The sequence below is a fragment of the Cynoglossus semilaevis genome, chromosome 8 (genome assembly GCF_000523025.1).
Source record: "Cynoglossus semilaevis isolate Cse_v1.0 chromosome 8, Cse_v1.0, whole genome shotgun sequence".
In the NCBI taxonomy this organism is placed as follows: Eukaryota; Metazoa; Chordata; class Actinopteri; order Pleuronectiformes; family Cynoglossidae; genus Cynoglossus; species Cynoglossus semilaevis.
The window spans coordinates 17,533,010-17,552,482 of record NC_024314.1 but is presented as its reverse complement, the minus strand read 5'-3'; the positions used below and the strand labels follow the sequence as shown (position 1 = coordinate 17,552,482).

General features: G+C 40.1%; 1 protein-coding gene across 4 annotated transcripts in view; it reads right to left on the bottom strand.

Annotated features, from left to right (window-relative positions):
• The window catches only part of ppp1r12a (protein phosphatase 1, regulatory subunit 12A), a 43,769-nt gene extending 24,296 nt beyond the window's left edge, over positions 1-19,473 (bottom strand). For 2 of the 4 annotated variants that reach the window (XM_025057334.1, XM_025057335.1), the window contains exons 1-3: positions 19,121-19,473; positions 4,360-4,490; positions 588-706 (exon numbers count right to left, since the gene is read on the bottom strand). In XM_025057334.1, coding sequence (XP_024913102.1) covers positions 588-706; positions 4,360-4,490; positions 19,121-19,357 — 487 coding nt within the window. In that variant the 5' untranslated portion in view covers positions 19,358-19,473. The remainder of the gene's footprint in view (positions 1-587; positions 707-4,359; positions 4,491-19,120) is intronic. The other 2 variants (XM_008315380.3, XM_008315382.3) reach the window with 2 other exon arrangements.

Below are 19,473 nucleotides of genomic sequence, written 5' to 3'. Positions count from 1 at the left end.
AGTAAACACGTCTGTGCGTGGCCCCTTGCCATAGGGTAGGGCCTTTCAACATCTAAAGAATGCCCCAGCCAAAAATAGAAGGGCCCTGACTTTTCAGATTTGAATCATCGCAGGCAAGTTTGTAACGCAGCTGGATCCATTTTCAACATTATGTATCGTTTCTTCGAGTAAGAGAGTGGAATAAATCTGTAAGTGAGTGACAGGCAGGAGGCAGGGACCGTGCATGCTAAAAAACAAACAAAAAAACCCTCCTCTCTCAGGATATTTTTAATAATTTGATTATAGAAGGAAAGCTCAACTTTGATACTTTCTCAGGCTCTTGTTTTAGCTTTGTTACAATGACAAGGCAGTTCAGAAGAGTGCTGCTATTAGACTAATGTCTTCTTAGCAGCAACAGTCTATGGTGTAAAGAGATGTGGCTGCAAAGGAAAATGGGGATTTTCTTAATAGGTTTGAGTAGATTAATCAATGAATCATTTCAGCTTCAATCAAGATCAGAAGATAACTTCTGTGCATGCCACTATTATCCTGGACCAGCGGTAACTGAACAACTAAGCGTGTGTGTGTGCGTGTGCATATAGTGGTACCTTGTCTGTTTATCTCATTCTGCAGGAGCTCCTCCATTGCCTCCTCTTCAGCAATATCCAGAGGCGTCTCGCCTTCACTGTTCACTACTCCTACATTTGCTCCCTGGCTGATGAGATACCTGCATAGAAGAAAATGTACACCAAAAACATTAAAACTTCTTGTTGTCACAGAGTCGCATTATTGTTTTAAACGGTGAATGGGAAACACCGGAGGTTAAATGTCACTTCCCGAAGTGATGGTAAACAGTTGAAGGCCAGGAGTTCATCGTGTTAACTTTGGTATGTGGTCAACCTTGACTGACATTCAGCACAACGTCTGGTTCAACATTTGCACCTTTAGGCCACATTGTGAACATTTAACAGAATTTTAGCAAAAAAATTATCAATTCTATTTCAGGAAACTATCTGGTGCTAAATTTGGTAATATGTTGTTTTGAGAATTGATACTGACAAAACTACCTAATAGTCAAGTTGCAGTAGGTTCAGTAGGGTCACCTCCAGGTTGTGCAAACATTCTGAACAAGCCACACCCAGAAGATAAAGTTAGAAAGTAAATTTATACCCAGGCTACCTGGAGTATATCTCTGATATCTGTTATCTTTCTCACATATTCATTCAACCATATAAGCCAATTCTGACACAGGATGACTGCTGGGTGTGATTATTAGCAGCATGGATTTTCCATTGAAGAAAAAAATAAAAAAATAAAAAAAAACTTAAAAATGTTCTCCCTATGGTGAGGACTAAAGATTTCGATTATAGACATTAGAACCATGGTATCTGCGTGGGTGATTCACATGTGTGGCTTTAACATACTGTATATGTGGGATTTTCTTCCAAAAGGTTTAACATCTGGAAGTTGTAGATTTCAGTATAAGTGAAGATGCAGGCACTGTAGAGTTTCACCAACTTTGTCCTCTAAGTGGGGCCGTGATACTTTGGTACTTTAAGAAGACTGACAGGTTCAACTGTGGTCTAACTGTTAAAGTGTGCTGCATATTGGTATATCTAGTGTAACAGAATAATCATAACAGAAAACCAATGATATTCCATGCTGTGTAAATTAACATAGCCTCCGGGGGAGGTGATGTTTTATGTCTTTTGATACTATTTCACATATCAAGACATACATATCTTATATCGAGATTAAACTGGAACATCTTGAGATATACTGTTTTGACCACTCTATGTTATTCTTTAGGCACTAAATTGTAGTTTAGGCACTACAAAATATTTTAATAATTAAAGGTCCTGTCACACCCTTTTACATCTTCACACCAGTGGGTCAACAATCTAACACATGAAATTATAAAACGTATTTCGTTCATCTGTTCAGCATCTAAACCACATCTGTTTCCAATCAAAGGGTTTGTGGTGGTGAAGCTAGGATCCTTCTCATTAAGCCCAACACACCACTTGAAACACACAACTTAACCCCAAATGGCAAGTGAATGACTGCATTGTTACAGTTTTATAACGTCTTGATTGGGCTTTCTATTCTGCCCACTTGAGGGTCATCTTGAGTGGGGTTGACGCTTTTGTGGTCTGGAGTCCTGCTGAGTTTCCTAACCAACCCTCCATTATCTGTCTGTGGAGACAACAGGGGCTCGCAGATATTGTCCCGCTCCTCTGTCCCAGCTCCTCAGCGCGAGGACACTGGGACTAAAATGGGACCAGTCGACATCACCCACATCAGGTTGCTGTGTTTCTCTCTATGACATGATGTCTCCATTAGTCACTCATACCAGGGCTAGCCACTTGACCTTTTCACTTGCAGTGTGACAACAAGAAGCTTGTTGTTTTCTGTAACACTAGCCCAGTGCTGAAGGCTACGCTCATGAGGCAGAGTGAAGGTGGACTGGTGGCTTCTGAAAAGTTAACGCCTCTGTGAAACTTTGTTTAAATAAAAGCTGCTCAAGTTTCATTACCACTGCCAAGAGGAGTTACATTTACAGTGACTAAAATATATACATATACTGCCCTAATAATCATAATATGTACAAGGATGGAAACAGGCTGGAGGGTAGGTGGAGGGAAGAAGGATTCCTCTAAACATGTAACAGAATTACATGTTGTGACTGTCACATTATTTTCAGCATTTGCTATTGAATAACAATCTCTTATATTGACCAAATTGAGTACTTTCATTACATATAAGACACTCCTTTAATACCTTAGGTAAGAACAGGATATATACACTATATATAAATGTTGATGTTTCAAACTGCTTCTTGGAAACTGTTCTAAGAACCACAATTCTTAGCAGAAAGAAAGGAAAAAGAATAATCAGTAATTGAAATAAATCTGCAGTCTGGCTTCTGCAACACGAGACAGTAAAGCAGGTCAGAGCAGCACACTCCCAATCTGCTGAACAATAAACAAGCAAACTGTTTCACCCACTTTATCCTCTTTAAATATCCTGCGATAAAATCTCTGTGTTGTGATCTAGGTCTTATAAACTGTCCGCTTACATGAGAAGAAATGGGAGCGAAAGTACCAGAGTGCAATTTAAGAGCTCAGACCCAGATCTGTGCGCTGACACTGATCTCTTTCCATATTTGATTACATCACTCACAATGTGTGTGTCCCAAATATTTCACAGTCTGCCACACGTGTCCTTCACTCTGTTACGGACTCTTATCCAAGAAGAAGTTTTGCCTTAAATTATTGTATCAGTTCAAAACAGCTATTTGGGTTTCATTAAACCCTCCCTTAAAGGGTTAAAGGGTTAAACACAACAAAACAAGTGACATATTTAGTGGAGGCTAGAGAATTTTAACACAACAAAACAAGTGACATATTTAGAGTAATTCCACTTTTTGTATCTTTATCTTCAGTTCCTCTTTCTAACACTGACACTAACTGCCCTTTTGTGATTCAATGCTGGAGTAGATAAGGTGCAGAGTCAGCGTCTAGACCAGGGCTATTCCACTGTAAATTCCATTGGGGTCATATTTTTAAAATGAGAAATTTGGCTTGGCCAAAGATTTTCTGTTGATAATAATCAGGAGGTCCATACAAAGTATGGACTAAAACACACACACATATATACATATACATATATATACACATTAGTCACATTTCAGTCCACCTACTCACTCACTGCAAATAAACACATTAGTTTGGAAGCTAGAGTTGTAGCAAAAAAGACATTTGTAACAACGTGCAAAATTGAAATGACAATCATTCATAATTTCACCTTCCTGAGGGACATGTTAACTGCTTTCAGACACAGAAGTGATGGATTGTGGGTAACATGTAGCCGGGCTACAAAAATGGTTGCATTTATGGTCTGTTCCATGTTCGAAATTTCTCTTCACTCGCCAATTGCAATTCTCATTTCTTTCTGCAGTTCTCAAATGACCACAAACTGGGCCACTATGGAGTTGCTTCTGGGCCACATGTGGCCCTCCTGCCACAATTTGAATAGGTCTAGACTAACAAACTGCAGCATAATTATCAAGTTCACCAGAGTGATCTCAACCAGATGTTAGTGGTTCTTGATTGGTAACCAAAGGTTCAGACCACGGATGATTTCCATGTCAATCCATCAAGTTTTTTTTCAGCACTGCAATATGGGAACTTTTTACTGCTCAGACAACATTTCACACATTTGTGATATTTGAATGTGTAAAGAGAAGCGCAAGAGACAGAATTTCTGAGACTAAATGTCTGTGCAGACATAACAGGAAGTGACTTCGGATATCAACCTTGATGAAACAGATAGTACTTGTTGCTTGGTACAAATGGACTTCCGTTTTTCTGCACTTACTCTGCGATGTCTAGGTAACCGCAGGATGCAGCAGCGTGGAGAGGGATCCAGCCCTCGTTGTCTGGCTGGTTGATGCTGGCTCCATGCTCCACCAGAAAGGTCACCATGTCAACATTGTCATCTATGCATGCCTGAGAGAAGATGAAGAGAGAAGAGAAAAGAAGAAGGATCAGGCCACTGCACAGAAAATAGAAACAAGGAGCATGGTCTGCCTTGTGTGTCTGTTTGTGTGGATGCAGATTAATGTATACACAGGATGGCATGAACCATAATTACACATAGCCTGCACACAGCAAGCATTACACTGTGTTTGATACCGGATTACTACACTGCATTCAGAAACACTGGGGAATTGTGGCAGCCGCAGCCCTCCCAAAATACCAGTGCATAGTATGGGTGCTTGAAATACCACACAGTGGAGTAGTGCTGATTGAGGCGGTGGACATGCAGGTCTAGATGCTGGTCAAGGTGTAAGACTGGAGATGTGAAATGAATCAGACCGTAGTAAAGATGCAGTATGTTGTTTTTCTAAAGTAGTTACAATTTACATTGATCCCTCATTGACCTACTGTCTGAAAGGAGACTCATTTAAAATACCGTAATGTTTTGCTGCTTCAGACAGAACCACTGGTTTCGGTGCTCCTCTTTCTCTGTTTGTGTTCCCTTCCTGCAGGCAGTGAGAGCCTGAAGTAAAACCTTAAAATGTTCCTGATGTAAACGTATTCCACCAACAGGTTTACCACATATGATGAAACCCATTTATTCAACTGTTAGGTAGTGTTTAGGCTAAAGTTAACCAGACGTTCTTAACACCATCACTGAACACCTTCCCTCGACTCCCACTCTCTGTCTCTCTCTCTCTCTCTCTTCTGGGGTTGCTATGACAACAAAAGCATTGACAAGGGAAAACAGACACACATGATTACACAGCGGCCTCACGTTCAGGGCACACCACTATCTGGCTGGAATCCTTGTCCAAATTTGGGCCGTTTGCAGCGCCGTACATGGCCTGAGACGACGAGCGCCTGCAAAGGCCTCACTGAGCTTATCTAACATGGTGTGAACGTGTGCGTAGGCAGTCAGGCTGAGCAACTTCAGGTGTACCAAGTCTTTTGAAACTTCATTTTGTTTTAACTCGGACTGACACGAGAACAATCTGCTCAACGCTGCTGGGAATGAAGGACTGGAAATGAAGAAAAATCCCAGGTTTTTGCAAACGAGTACCCATCGGAAAAGGTTTTAGTTTTAAATGAAAATAAGCATGTTAGGGGGAGAGGCCATAAGCGTTGTTTCTTTGATCAACATGCTTTGTCAAGGACCTGTAAGAAACACAAAAAGAATTTGGGTTTGTTTGTTTCCACCTATTATCTAAATCCTCTCTTCTGGGTTCCTCCCCAAACACCTATCATCTCTTTAGTGTTTCTGCTTCTCTGAGAATGGAAACAAGGCCCTGAGGGTGAAGAACACGCAGGACGTGACCTCCTTCCTTAGTTCGTCACTAGCCTTTCTTCTCTGGCTCCTCCCACAGTAGAAACGGGAACTCAGTGGTAATCTCTTAATGGTTGTAAATGTGTGGTTGACAGGTGGCAGAATTGGCATCAAAACTGTGTGCAACACAGAAGTCAGATGATGGGGGGGGGAAAGCAGAAGAAAGTGAAACGGCATTTGGCTTCTTTTTAAAACTAGAAAAAAAAAGGTAATAATGTGGGTTATGGTTCATATAAATCCAAAACAACTAAATATCTGAGGGCTAGCAGTAGACAGAGTGTATATAGGGGTGAGGGTTGACAGAAATTTAAGATTATAAAAGTAAGCATTGTGAGCTTAATCTGTCCTAACACAAGTGACTTATAGACCTGTGCTGTGAAAAGGCCAGAAATGCAGTGACTCACTCACAGTCAATAATTGCTATTCAAACCTGTTTGGCCACAGAGACAGCCAGACTGTATGGTGTTTATGTCTGACAAATGTGTATGTGTTATTTTAAAGGTTAGACGATGCAAAGGAAGGCTAAAGAACAACGGACTGTCGGTGAGGCACAGAAGTCAGAAGAGAGAGAGAGAGAATTAAAATGTCTTTAAAGAGCAACGCCTTATTTTTTAAAACTTTTTCATTCACTGCCATCTGTTGTGATTGTTTGCCAGAATTAACTACTGTAAGACAACGTGATATTTGGGTTGTCGTCATAGTTTTTTTTTTTTATCTTGTTCTAGGTTGGACCATAAATTAACTTTGCTTTTCAGATCCAGTCAATTGACTGTAACTGACACTAATCTAGTCCATGCCCTGTTATTAGTGAATACCACCAGCTCTTCTGTCAACAACACTATAACCTGAGATAGTCCAGTACAGAATAAATGAGCTGTCAGTAATTATTCTTCAGTCTCCATCATACTGGTGATCAATGTAACTCAACAGCTGTAGAAAATAATCCAGCTACTCAAGGGCAACGGACGCCCTGATGTCATTCAGGCACAGGTCAACCATTAACCTGCAGGTCAAACAGTGACAAGAGTTTCCAGGTGCTATGTTATAAATCTGATACAGAGACATGTAGGTGCTGCACTTTGGAGTGAATGCATGCAATATATTCTATATAAAATTTTACATTTACAACAAAACAGAGCACAGAAAAGGCATTGAAAGTTCCAACTGTTGGCCTTAAAACACAAATATAAAAATACAACAAAAGGCTACAAAGGAATGTAATTAGTTAATTGAGTTCAAATTTGTATTTTGTTGGTTTTGAAATGACATTGTAATGAGTGCGAAAATTCGTGAGAAGTCATTTGAGAGCTCAAACATTTATTTAATATTTGTACTAAAACTGACCAAAATAATTACCTTAAGTTCCTATTTTTGTTAAAATGAACTATCATGCTCCAGCCCTGGGCAGAGCTTAGCAGAGGCCCAAAGAGGTCTGCATTTAGTCGTGTGGTTGTGTCTTTAGTGCGGTGGAAACGCATTAATTCTTTAAGATCATTATTCTTGGTTTCTGTTCCTAGCACTTACAGTAGTAGAACAATACTGGTAAATAATAGTCCCAGATGCACTGTCAACTGAGCTGACCCGGTCAGCGTCCAACCAAGGCACCAGTCAGTGTGTGGAATACTTGAGAATTCAATCAGCCTTCAGTGAAAAAAAAACACCTATTAAGCCATTTTAAGGGTCCCAAATATGAGTGCGTAATGTGCAAATAAGCTGGTCCACTGCCATGACAACAAAGCCAAAAAAAAAAAAAAAAAAAAACGGGAACACAGAGACCTTTGTAAGTAGCATAAATAAACAAAGAAAATAGTTCATTTTAAAGCACACGGGGGTGTAGTCTGACAGACCCTCAAGGCAGGAAAAAATAAAGCAAACTGGCGGGATACAACATCAAAAAACTCAGTTGGAAGGGGCATCTGGTGGTACCATCTTTATTTTCTTAACGTCTTGCCTGCACGACTTTTAACAGAGAGATTCTCATCGCCTTTTATGGCAAAAAAAAGAGCAACGCCGTGCCTGCTGAGAGTATTTTATATGTATGGTTAATTAAAACTTTCTTTGTGCATGTAAAATTAATTTGGCATTTCACTTAAACCCAAAGGTCACTGTATATGGTAAATTTGACATTTTAAAAAATGTGTTTTTTAAAGAGGGCAATTACAGTTGCTCCAACTGTAATGGATTAAACAATAAATTCCTTAGTTATGTCTCTGTGGGTTTTTTTAAGTTGCTATCTTTGCGTACTCTATGGCTAACGTTTGGTTTAACTTTTGGCTAAATTCTTGGCTTTGTCAAACTGGGGTATTTATACTGTGTTCCAACTAACTGATATTTTACTATTTTCTATCTGACTAGATTTAAGATATTAATCCCCCAGCCCTGCTAGTTGGCCATACATGAGTACATTACACGATTTAATTTGAGCAATAAACAAATCTACTTTTTAGAGGTGATATTTACATCTTTTATCGTATAGTTTGTCTCCAATCCAGGCAAATCAAGCAATAATGTTTGCTTTAAACTTCCATCCCAGGACCTGAACTTCTCTCCTCTTCCGTCAGCCACCTCCGTAATCCCAGACCAAACATTTGAAAGCCTTCACTGTGGCACCGCTACTGTGTGTATAAGGAGGACGGTTTATTGTTTGGTGGTCCATCGTGCAGAGAGCTCCAAGCTCAATTTAGAAGCACTCCACATGAAGGAGACACTCAAAGACCCCTCCCCTCCTTGACTTCTCTTTAGTATCACACTTGGACGGCTGACTGGAGCACAGTGCACAAAGATGCTGTGGCTCTGCCGTCACATTTTACTGCTTAGAACTCAGTGACACAGGTGGGCTGCTGGGTTCATTTGTACAGGCCATTAATCCACATTCAGTAATTTACAGCAGAGGTGATTACAGACTAAAACAGAAATAAAGTTGGTGTATATTTCATTTTTGTTTTTTTGAATTACCAAAATGCAGCTTATACTGTGACTGTTGCAGAAAGCAAATGAACTATAACAAAATAACTTCAGTGTTTGTTTGTTTCCTTCCTTTGTGTTATCTGGTTCACAACAGCAGGAGTTGGTGACTTGGTCTGACAGACGACTTAGTTCTGCTATGCATATTGTCATAAATGTAATTGTAGTTTCAATCATGACAGACGTTGAACCACCATCACAGATGCCTTTAAAAAAACCTTTACAGACAAATACCTGTTTACACCCACATAAATGAGAAGTAAGAACAACACTGCAGCTTCTCCTGGACCACTATTCACTTCCCTACTCTCCCCTCCAGTACTGCAGTACAACCTCCTCTCTCTTCTATATCCACCTATCCAGTGAGCAGCACAGACCTGGACTAGCATACCATTGTAGAAATTCCCAGATAAGTAATACTCCTAGCCTTAGGGCGTCAGGCATCAGTGCTGAGGCCACTCCTCCGTGGACTACGTCATGGACTCAGAGGCGCGCAGCCACTTCCACAAAAGGAATTCCTTCTTACCGCCTGCATGTGAGTGTGAGCACAGTATGTATCAGTGATTGTATGTGTGCAAGTGTGTGAGGCTCCTCCAGACACACAGGGACAAAAAAAGAGGCAATAGCTGAATAACGGCTACAATATAGAACAACAAAAAAAATGGAAAAAAATAATATGATAATTATTTGAACTGCAGGAAGAGGGAAGTTGCAATGATGAAGGTACATCGTGTACTGTGATATACAGTGTGTATGTCTGTGTTTTTACGCCCGAGACAAAGAACTCACAGCTTTTGTGCTGTTGGCAGAGTTCATGAGGCCAGAGGGTACGAGGGGGAGGGTGGGAGTGCTGCAGGGCGACCAGCTGGGTCCCTATGCTAGATGAGCTCTGCTGGGAGCTGTAACCAGAATACACACTCACACACACACGCGCAGACACACAATGTCTTCAGTACTCTAACTGCTGCTGCTGCTGCTACTGAGGACAACCATATAAGGCCCTGGGATTCCCATGGAAAAAAAGAGGACCTGGATTGAGGAAGAGGGAGTGAAAAAAATAAATGCCAGCGAGAAAGTAACTGTACGTTTCACTCTAGCTTCAGCTGGGCAGTCACCACAATAGAGCCACTTCAGAGTGCACTTTGTTTCCATGTGGGGGGAGCGGGGTCAAATAGCAATGGAGAGATGGCAGAATACAACTTCTGTTGACATTTCTATATAATAGCAGCCTTATGCGGAGGACAAAATGCTCGCTCAGTCAGTGACAGTCGACTGCAGGAGCGACAAGGACATGTCTGCAGCAGGGCCTCCTCTTCAGGCCTTCGTATTAGCATTATGTCACATTTTAGCTCAACAGGCTTCGAACGCAACAGGGTTAAATGGAGAGTGAGTGCCAACGTGTTGCTGCAGGCATTCTGCCAATTTACAGCCATTATCAGAACAACGTATGGATTGTCGAACTAAAAATGCAGAACAATGCAAGTGGAAGCATTACAACGGTGTCACCAAAACAAGAACAACTTGCAAACATTTTCGAAAGAAACAAGATTCCTCAGTTAGAACAGATGTTAATAAGAACCGGCAAAAGAGAGGACAGAAACTGTGAAAGTTTAATTCCAAAAGTATAGTGAAAAGTTTTCCACACAAATCTTTAGGTCGTGTGAAAAATATTTTTTAAAAAATTGTAGAAAATAGATAAATATTCAAAGATATAAAGTATACCAGAAAGAAAGAACATTTTTGGTCAAATTTAGACAAGAAGATAGAAAAGCCAAATTTCAAGCTACTTATATTACTTGTTTTTTTTTATTATTTCTTGCGTGCTACCTATTATTTCTTTGCGATCTTCCCTCAGATCACAATCTACTTATTTAGCTCGTCTGCTTTAAGCACAGACAAATAAACCGGCCTTAATCATTCTTACAAAAAAACAAAACAAGTTCATTTAGTATGTTATATACAAAACAAGAATTATGTGTCTAAACCACCAATTCTTTAAAAAACGTATACACTTAACTATGATTACGTGTGTGTTAGGCCAGCGTGAGTGATAAAAGCAGAGGGAGTGGACGCGACAGACTCACTATTGGAGCCTCAAAGAGGAAATGAGAAAAATAAACAGCCACTTCCTGTTCCTCTCTGGCCTGAAACCTTCAAACACTGTTGATCCTCTGACCATAACCACCTCAGTACGGAAAGATGAGCTATGCCTCCGTTTGCCCTCCAGGTCTGGGGGCCTGCCAACAGATAGTGAAAGGAGGGAATCCATTTTTATTGCACTGCAAACATTCCTCATAAAAACACAACAGTGTTTGGAGGCAAATTTTGAAGTGACTTCCTTATTTTGGCACGTCAACGGTCAAAATCAGCCTGAGAGGGAAAAACGATATGCAAACCTGTGCGGGTTCTCAACCGTTTGCTGTAGATTGAAAGTGCTTCAAAACCCATTGTGGACTGGACTGTATATGCAGAGGGGCATTGTTCTCTGTGCAACAGCTGGGGCAGTTGTGGTTCATTACTTATTCATGAAACAGTCTACTGTCATATCAATTTGATTGAGCTCAGTGACCTGACTTTCATGCTCTATAAAACAAAAAGATATGGTCTCCGAGGACAGCGTTGGTTTCAAGTGTCGACGTAGTCGTCTGACTTTGGTCTCCGAGTTACCATCACATCAATTTTAGAAATAGGCTTTGTGATGGTAATTTTATTCCCGAGTAAAATATTTTAGAATCAGAGATGCTTTGTCATGTAGACTTCACTTCATTGAATTCTGGTCAAACACTTCAACGACCAGAGACAAAAACAAAACAGAAAATACACAGAGAGTTATGCGAGGCTGAATGTCAATGACGAAATGTATTGAAGTATTATACAACTAATAAAAAGTCCAATTCAAACAAAGTTCAAACAGCCCTGATTTCATCCTGTACACTGGAGATCCATGAAAATTAGAGAGAAGAACATTTTATTATATGAAGTAACATGGTAAAATATCTCCTGGCCTCTTTCTTAAAACAAATATTAATAAACAAATAAATATTACATAATCATTTTCAATAAATTGTCCATTAGAATACCACCAAAGCCAAATTTAAATGTTATGAAGAGTTTACTTAGTTTTATAAACACAAAAATACTATTTTTTTTGTGTTTACATGTGTGTACATTTTAGTTTTACATTTTGGTTAGTGACAGTGGTGTGAGAGAATGAAGTCCATGCCTTAATTTATTCTGTCTTTGATTTTATGAACTAAAAAAAGGTGTTGTGGAATGACTCAATCTAAACGTTCACCTTAACTCCACATTCCATCTGCTGAAGGAGGAGCCATTTGAGAGTAAACAGAAAAGAACGCAACCTCACCCTTACAACCAGACAACAAACGGACAAGTGCCTCTTTCTTTTCCCTCCGACTTAATTGCACTCCACGTGGTAGAGGACAATGTGGAATTCACAGTCCCTGTGCATCCAGGTGTTTTCTGCTTTGAAATAGACTCGTAAAAAAAAAAAACACCCAGTTTGAGGCATGTGACAGCCGCGGAGCAAACAACAGCAGGACGGCTTCAAGAAGACCTGACTTAAGTCAAAGACAGACACAGTGTGTGTGCTGCATGGTGGAAAAAGAAAACAAGCTGAAGTCATCCCACAAACATTTCACAGCAGCTCAGTACTATGCACCCAGCGTGGAACAGGCTGACGGACAGAAAAGCAAAGTAATGTCATTACTGCTTAAAAGGCACGTGGCAGGATGGTTTGAAAATGTCTAGCAGGGTAATTATGAGTGGAATATTTCTTGATCCACCTTTGAAGCTGTTGCACAATGCAGGGAAACAGGATTAGGGCTTTTCTTCAAAGAGAGACACACTGACATCATCAAAAGACAGGAGATTACAGGTGGAACCCTTCGGTTTGAGATAAAACCTAGAGGGGAAAAAAAAAATTCAAATGTTCTTCTAAACAAAGTTAAGCCTGTGTCTGGAACCGTACAATCCAGTTGTTAAACCTATGTACGTGGCAACAGGTTTGTTCAACTTAGGAATTCTTCTTACGACCCCAGGTGAACCAGTTCCAACCTGCAACGACGCTCAACATAAATACCTAAGCAAACCCTTGCACTTCCAGATCCTCTGAAGAGGATGCCTGTGGCATTTCACCTATGTGTTATCACAGGACTGGTGCAAACAGTCCAGGGGGCATCCAGGGTTTAGAATTAGAATCCAAGCAAAGCACACACGTACACCCTTAAAAAATGTCTGTTGCTGTATTTTTACAACCATGCAGAGGACGTGTCAGTATCAGCCAAGGACCTGACGTGTAGCAAAGCATTGGCGCGCAAACACCACGAGGACTTCCTGCTCCTGATTATGGGGTTGGATGTGAGAGGTTGAATGAAACGGTAAGCTAGGCCAGCTCAACAAGGAGAGACATGCCAATTATACACACACACGCGTGCACACACACACACACAGGTTGAATATATACGTTCTGGGACAGTGGATTCTAAAATTAACACACTGTCAACAGACACATCAAGGTGCTTTGGTAGTTTACTGCAGACTACAGTTCAGATGAATATGTACTAATCAGCCACAACAATATAACAGCTGACTGGTTTTCATGTGGTGGCTGACTGGTTCCATTTTTTACTTTTGAAACTGTAGCGTGATATCATACATGCTAATTTACAAACTATTTGCACAGAAGCTGGTAGTTTCTGAGCCTCAATAAGCACAATGAACAACAGCATAACTGCAAGGACGAAATATAAATATATTTGCAGTCTGGATCTGTCACCTACTGACCCTCTGCACCTATTGTCCCATTCATTTTTTAACCTGTTTTTTATATAGTACATATAAACAGGCCTTCTGGAAAATTATGAGGAGATTAATAAGAACCAAACAGACAAACAAAAACGTTTTTTTCAGGAATACTGAACAACTTCTAACTGCTGTATTCCATTAAGTTAAGGCCATTGTGTTTATTTTGTGCGTACCTTGAAGCTAATCGACAAACTTGAACCCTTTCCGTAATAAAACAAAATGACTCAACATCCCTAATTAAACCCACTTCGATTTTATTCTTGAATGACATCATCAGATACTTGGTGGTCATTTGCATGTGCATGTTTTTTTCATCTTTTTATGTGATTATTAGAAACATTGTGTAATTAACATTTACCAGTACTTTGTCCACAAGCCAATACAGCAACATTATACAATATAATTATGATCTAGAATTGTGGGAGAGGGAACCAAGAGTTTTGACTAATGAACAAATAAAACTATAACTAAATAGGGGTTCAATAAAAACTAATACTAAAAACCAAAAAAGGATGAAAACTTATTACACATGCTGCTCTGACAGTTGACATGCCAGACAAAGGATAATAAAATTCAGGATGCCTAGATTCCAGTCTATGAATTATTAAGTCGCATCTGTAATGTATTCTACAATGTTAGAAATGCTTGAATGGCTCGCTGATACTGTAGGATGACTGAAAATCCAAACAAAGACCCTGGAAAAAAAACAGTGCAGGGAGATTTTATTTGCAAAGTGATGTGAAATCCATAGATATCACATGTCACAAGATGAAAAAAACAACACACATTATATTTTCATTTTGTACTGAGGGTAATTTGACCATTACTGGGTCAAAACAGGAGCATGTCTTCCAAATGTCATCTCATTACAAATGCTGCAAGCCACGTTGTTACTATTATAAACTTCAAGTGCAGATCAAAAAACCAAAAACTTAACTTCTGCCTTGTTTTTGCTTGTTTGTCTTTTGCAATGATGAAAAATATCAGATTCTGATGCCGAAAAAAAGCATTTTTCTTCCTTCCTGAGAATCTCAGCAAGTTAGTGTCGTAATGACGTCACAGAAATGTGATTTTTTAATATGACTGGATTTATTTGGGATGGTAAAGTGCACGACCACATCTACATCTTCCACCACATGGGCAGCGTTTTTTTCATTTCAAGACTCATAAAGTTGGTTCTCATTGCAATCTGCCCAGCACTGAGACACACACACAAACAGACACACACTTTCTCTGAGTGCCCAGTTATGTAACTCCCACTCGGTACATGCAAATCCACCAACACAAGTGACTAGCAACCTTTCCAGAGTCGTCACCATGGAGACTGTGCAGATAATGTTCATGGACTTCTGGGCCATAATGTGGGTGTGTATTGTCAACACAGCAAAGCAGTTGTAATGCTCGGCCCGGTCATGTTAAGCTGAAGCTGGTCTGTCTAGACCTTTTTCTCCAGAAGCAAGAAAGGTCTTTTATTCCTGCTATAGTCGAACAGGTGCTGGTTCATGTTAGAATCTGATATTTTCTGCATGTGATGCCAGGGCTCTGGTTGCTTCCATTGAAACGGCCTTGATGTAGCTCAATGGGCTACAGTCAGCTGGGTTTTGCATTGGTACAGTATGGAGAGAGTTCAAGCCAGAGAGCAAATGACTAAAGGGGAGGGGTTTATGTGACAGCTGAGGAATGTCTGCTCTCCTCTGGTTTTGCCATGGTTTCTAGCGACTGTCATTTGAAGAATGCACAGCCTAGAACGACAGGCCTTGGAATGCTACCCCTCTGAGACCAGTTTAGCCGAAGGGATCTGGAATCTCAACATGTCCACTGGACTACTCATTCATTTGAGCATCCACTACACTAAGCCGCTGAGACACTGTCGCCTGTGTTTGGGTCGATTACGTCACAAAACAAGTAATTATCGATAATACAAAAATTGTACATTGTGATTGATGATGGGTTTTGGATGGACTGTCTCACACCAACCCTGCTTCAAAAAAACAAAAAAGGGCCAAAGATTTTTACAATTTTTAAACGTCTACACTAATGATTAGTGTAGACGTTTGTATATGTATGTTTGTATGTTTCTAAGTCGTCATTTCACATCATCTAAAGAGAACTGAAAGAATCTCTGACTTTGGACACAATTCCCTTAAATACAGGACTATGTCAGAAGTCCATTATAAAGCAGAGCTGCAGACCCTGAGTCATATCCAAACTTAGAATCCTCTTCTCAAACACAGTTAGGGAGAACTTGTGGTGGAGGTATTTATAACCCTGAACTGGTCAGTAGCGATGGGAGAGCTAGCACTGCACACAGTGAGGCCTCATGTGACAACAAAACACATCACAACAAAAAAAGCAGAGGTAAGTTACTCATTAAACGGGACACTGCAGTACAGTCGAAGACTAAATGGCCAAAATTACAATTCCACGTGATGCTATAAGTAATCGAGAGGCTTGATGGAAATGATGAGTTACTGTGGTTCAGAATCACGTAAGTTTTATACCAAGAGGACCAAAGAATTGTTTTTTGTTTTTTGTTTTTTTGTGAAAAATGGAAAAGAGTTTTACAATATCAACCTCTTGGTTATCTGTTTTAATGCAACTTGAAGAATATCTGAAAAGCGCAACTGTGGTTAAATACAATTATTACGTTTTCTGAAGAAGGCCAGCTTAAATCTTAAATATCTTCTTTTGCTCATGTCAGATACCAACATATAGTGTTTAGTTTATTCAGCAAAACTTTAGTTGTACTGGTGACAACAGCAGACAGATTGTTAAAGCAACGTTCAAAACAGATTTAGGAGTACCGAATTCCAAATTGTTTGTGAAAAAGCACAACCTATTTTTTTTTACAATATCATAAATAAACAAGAATCAGACAACCAAGACAAGAACACAGAAAGCAGGTGAGAAAAGAAACTCGTAGCTGTATTAGCTTCATCGCCAATATCACTGGCAAATATCACTGTGATTAACACATAAGATCTTCAACAAAAAAAAACCATAAAAGTCATAACATGCCAATAAATAGGAATCGCATGCTGTTTAATATATACACACACTCAAAGCAGCCTCTCATCCTGAGATGGTCAGGTCTAAGGATCAGCACTGCAAATTCTTCCGTCCCCTTTCGTCTCATCCTGTACAACAGCCCAAAAAGAGGCAACTTTCCACCCAATGAGCGTGAATCGTCCCCTTTCGTCTCATCCGTCTCTTTCGTCTCATGGAAAGTTGCCCAAAAAAAGGCAACTTTCCACCCAATGAGCGTGAACAGCGGGGGAGTTCAGTGGATATGGTAATTCCAGTTTAATTTCTACATGTTAGTTTAATGCTGGCTTCATTAAACACATAGAAAACAAAAAAGGATATCACCTTATGAGGAAGTTGAATATGCAAGTCAGGAAAAACTGCTTTTAAAACTTTTACTAGCATGTAGCAAATAGTACCATGTAGCAAGGTGTTGTAAACTAAAGAACGCAGTCCTGCAGAGATGAGACACGAGGGCATGAGTAATGAGGTGACATCACACAAGATCTATGCAAGCCCTAAACATTTTATGACAGGATTCTCCAGTTTGAACTTGGGCTAATCTTTAGCACTGTTTAGGCAAACGCTGAAAGACTGAGATGTTGTTCATGAAATAAATCGCACTGGAAATTTGTGGGTGCCATATGGATAGGTCATTGAGTTTGAATTTTTAAAAACATGTTTTACCACTTGACAGTTCCTGATTATGGTACCACTGAGGCCTGTCATTAAATTCATTTTCACTTTTTTATTAGGTAGGTCAAATAAGAACCAGATACCAAACCAATCATGAGAGGACAATATATACAATGTATGAGTATATATAACTTAAAAAATGCTTAAAAGCAGGAGCAATTATATTGTACTATTGATTGTATTGAATTTTTCAAAGTGGAGAATGGAATGAAGGCGCTACGGTCTGTTGCAGAGGACTACACCACTCATCTGCAGCAGAAAACTGTCAAACTATCATTTGAGCTGGAACTTGACTGAAAATATCTTTTAAAACAAAAAGGTAATCTGAGGTTTTACAAATAAACAGAGAAGGACTGACCACAGAACAACACAAATGGTACATCACACTCAGGTTCCTATTTGACAATTTAGCCTTCAAGTGCACTTTTTTTTTTGTCATATTGACACCGAATTTACATTTATGAACCTGTATCTATATCTCGCATCATTTTGCACAGAAATAGACCTGAATAGAAGAAGTAGTAACTCAATTCACGTATACAGTTACACAACCAAAGGTACTTCAAAATCCAGTGTTCTTCCATAGACAACATAGCTCTATCCAGTGTAATACAAAGTCTACGTACAGTATACATTATAGCATGTAATTTCAGCATTCAACATGTTTAGTTTAAAAGGGCATTAACTGCCTACGGAAAGTCAGCACGGGCTGCCATTTTCATTATTTTAGCTGTGGAACTCGCAGACTGGTGTACGTAGCCAAGTTGATAGCGGGGAACGTTCAAAACAACTACCTATCTAGTGAAACAAAAATAAAACTTCTGGGTCACACGTATGCTCTTATAAAACCACGAGAAGCGAAAAGTATTATCTCTGGGTCTGACATTTACACGCTGACGTCGTTTTCTGAGCTACGCTAAAAGAATGAATTAACTTTAGCCTCCAAAACAGCTAACTATGCTTAACATGCTAACGCAGTGCTCGAAACATTTAACTCGTTAACATAGTCACTGGAGCTTTTTCCATTTATAACAGCTTGGTCAATGGATGAACCAGTAAAAATACAAGTTGTATGTATTACATGAATATCACATTAACATTGGTAAAGGCCTTCCAAATACGCGTTAGCCCGAACCTCAATGACGTTGTAGCGGACAGAGGCTAAGCATTAGCAGTTAGCATACACTTCCTCTCCAGAGAGTAGCCTCAGCCATTGAGCTGAGCTTTTTATCAACAAGACCACTTTTCTTAACTAGCCAGGTATTAGCCATTGGGTATGGAATTGATTCCAATCATTGAAGACATTGATGCTGACACATAGCTCCATCACAGCCAATTAAATCACTTAGATCTTACATATTAGAATCTCAGGGACACCGGTAACGCATTTTTAATCAAATAAATTAAAACAGACTTGAAATAGCACAGCAATTACACAGGACCCATATGTAGACACCCTGATGCAAAAATTAAATATAAAAAACATTGAATTACGCACTAATAGCTGCACAGTTGGCTCTGTTTTGATGGCAGATATTGTTTTACGTGAAGTAAGAGAGAAGCCTTAAAAAGAAGGACGCTTCGAAAAAGGAAAGGTAGCACTGAGTAGGTAAACAACGGGATGAGAATGGCTTCCATTTGACAGGTGTTCCAGACACACACACACATACACAGACAGAGCAGTTGTTAGCAGCAAAACGCAGACATTTGCTGTTTACCAGGACAGAGTGCTAACTAATTCCAACTACTGAGCACCGACACCAACCTGGTGGAGGGCGGTGAGACCGTCTACATTGGCGTAGTTGATGTCAGCGCCCCGCTCGAGCATTCGCAGCACCTCCTCGGTGTCGCCGCTGGAGCAGGCGGCCAGGAACACGGCGCCATCGTCGAACTTCACCTTCGTCTTCTTTTTCTTCAGAACCGGTGGCTCTAGGTCTGTTTCCGAGCCCAGCCACCGCTTCAGCTGCTCGTTCCGCTTCTGCTTGGCGTCCGCCATCTTCATCCCCCTCCTGTCTCGGGCTTCTTATCTTTCTCCGAGAGAGGATATACTTTATAGTACCACTATCCCACAGCGCACTGGGGCGTGGGAAGGGAGGGCAATGGAGAGGAGGGGGAGAG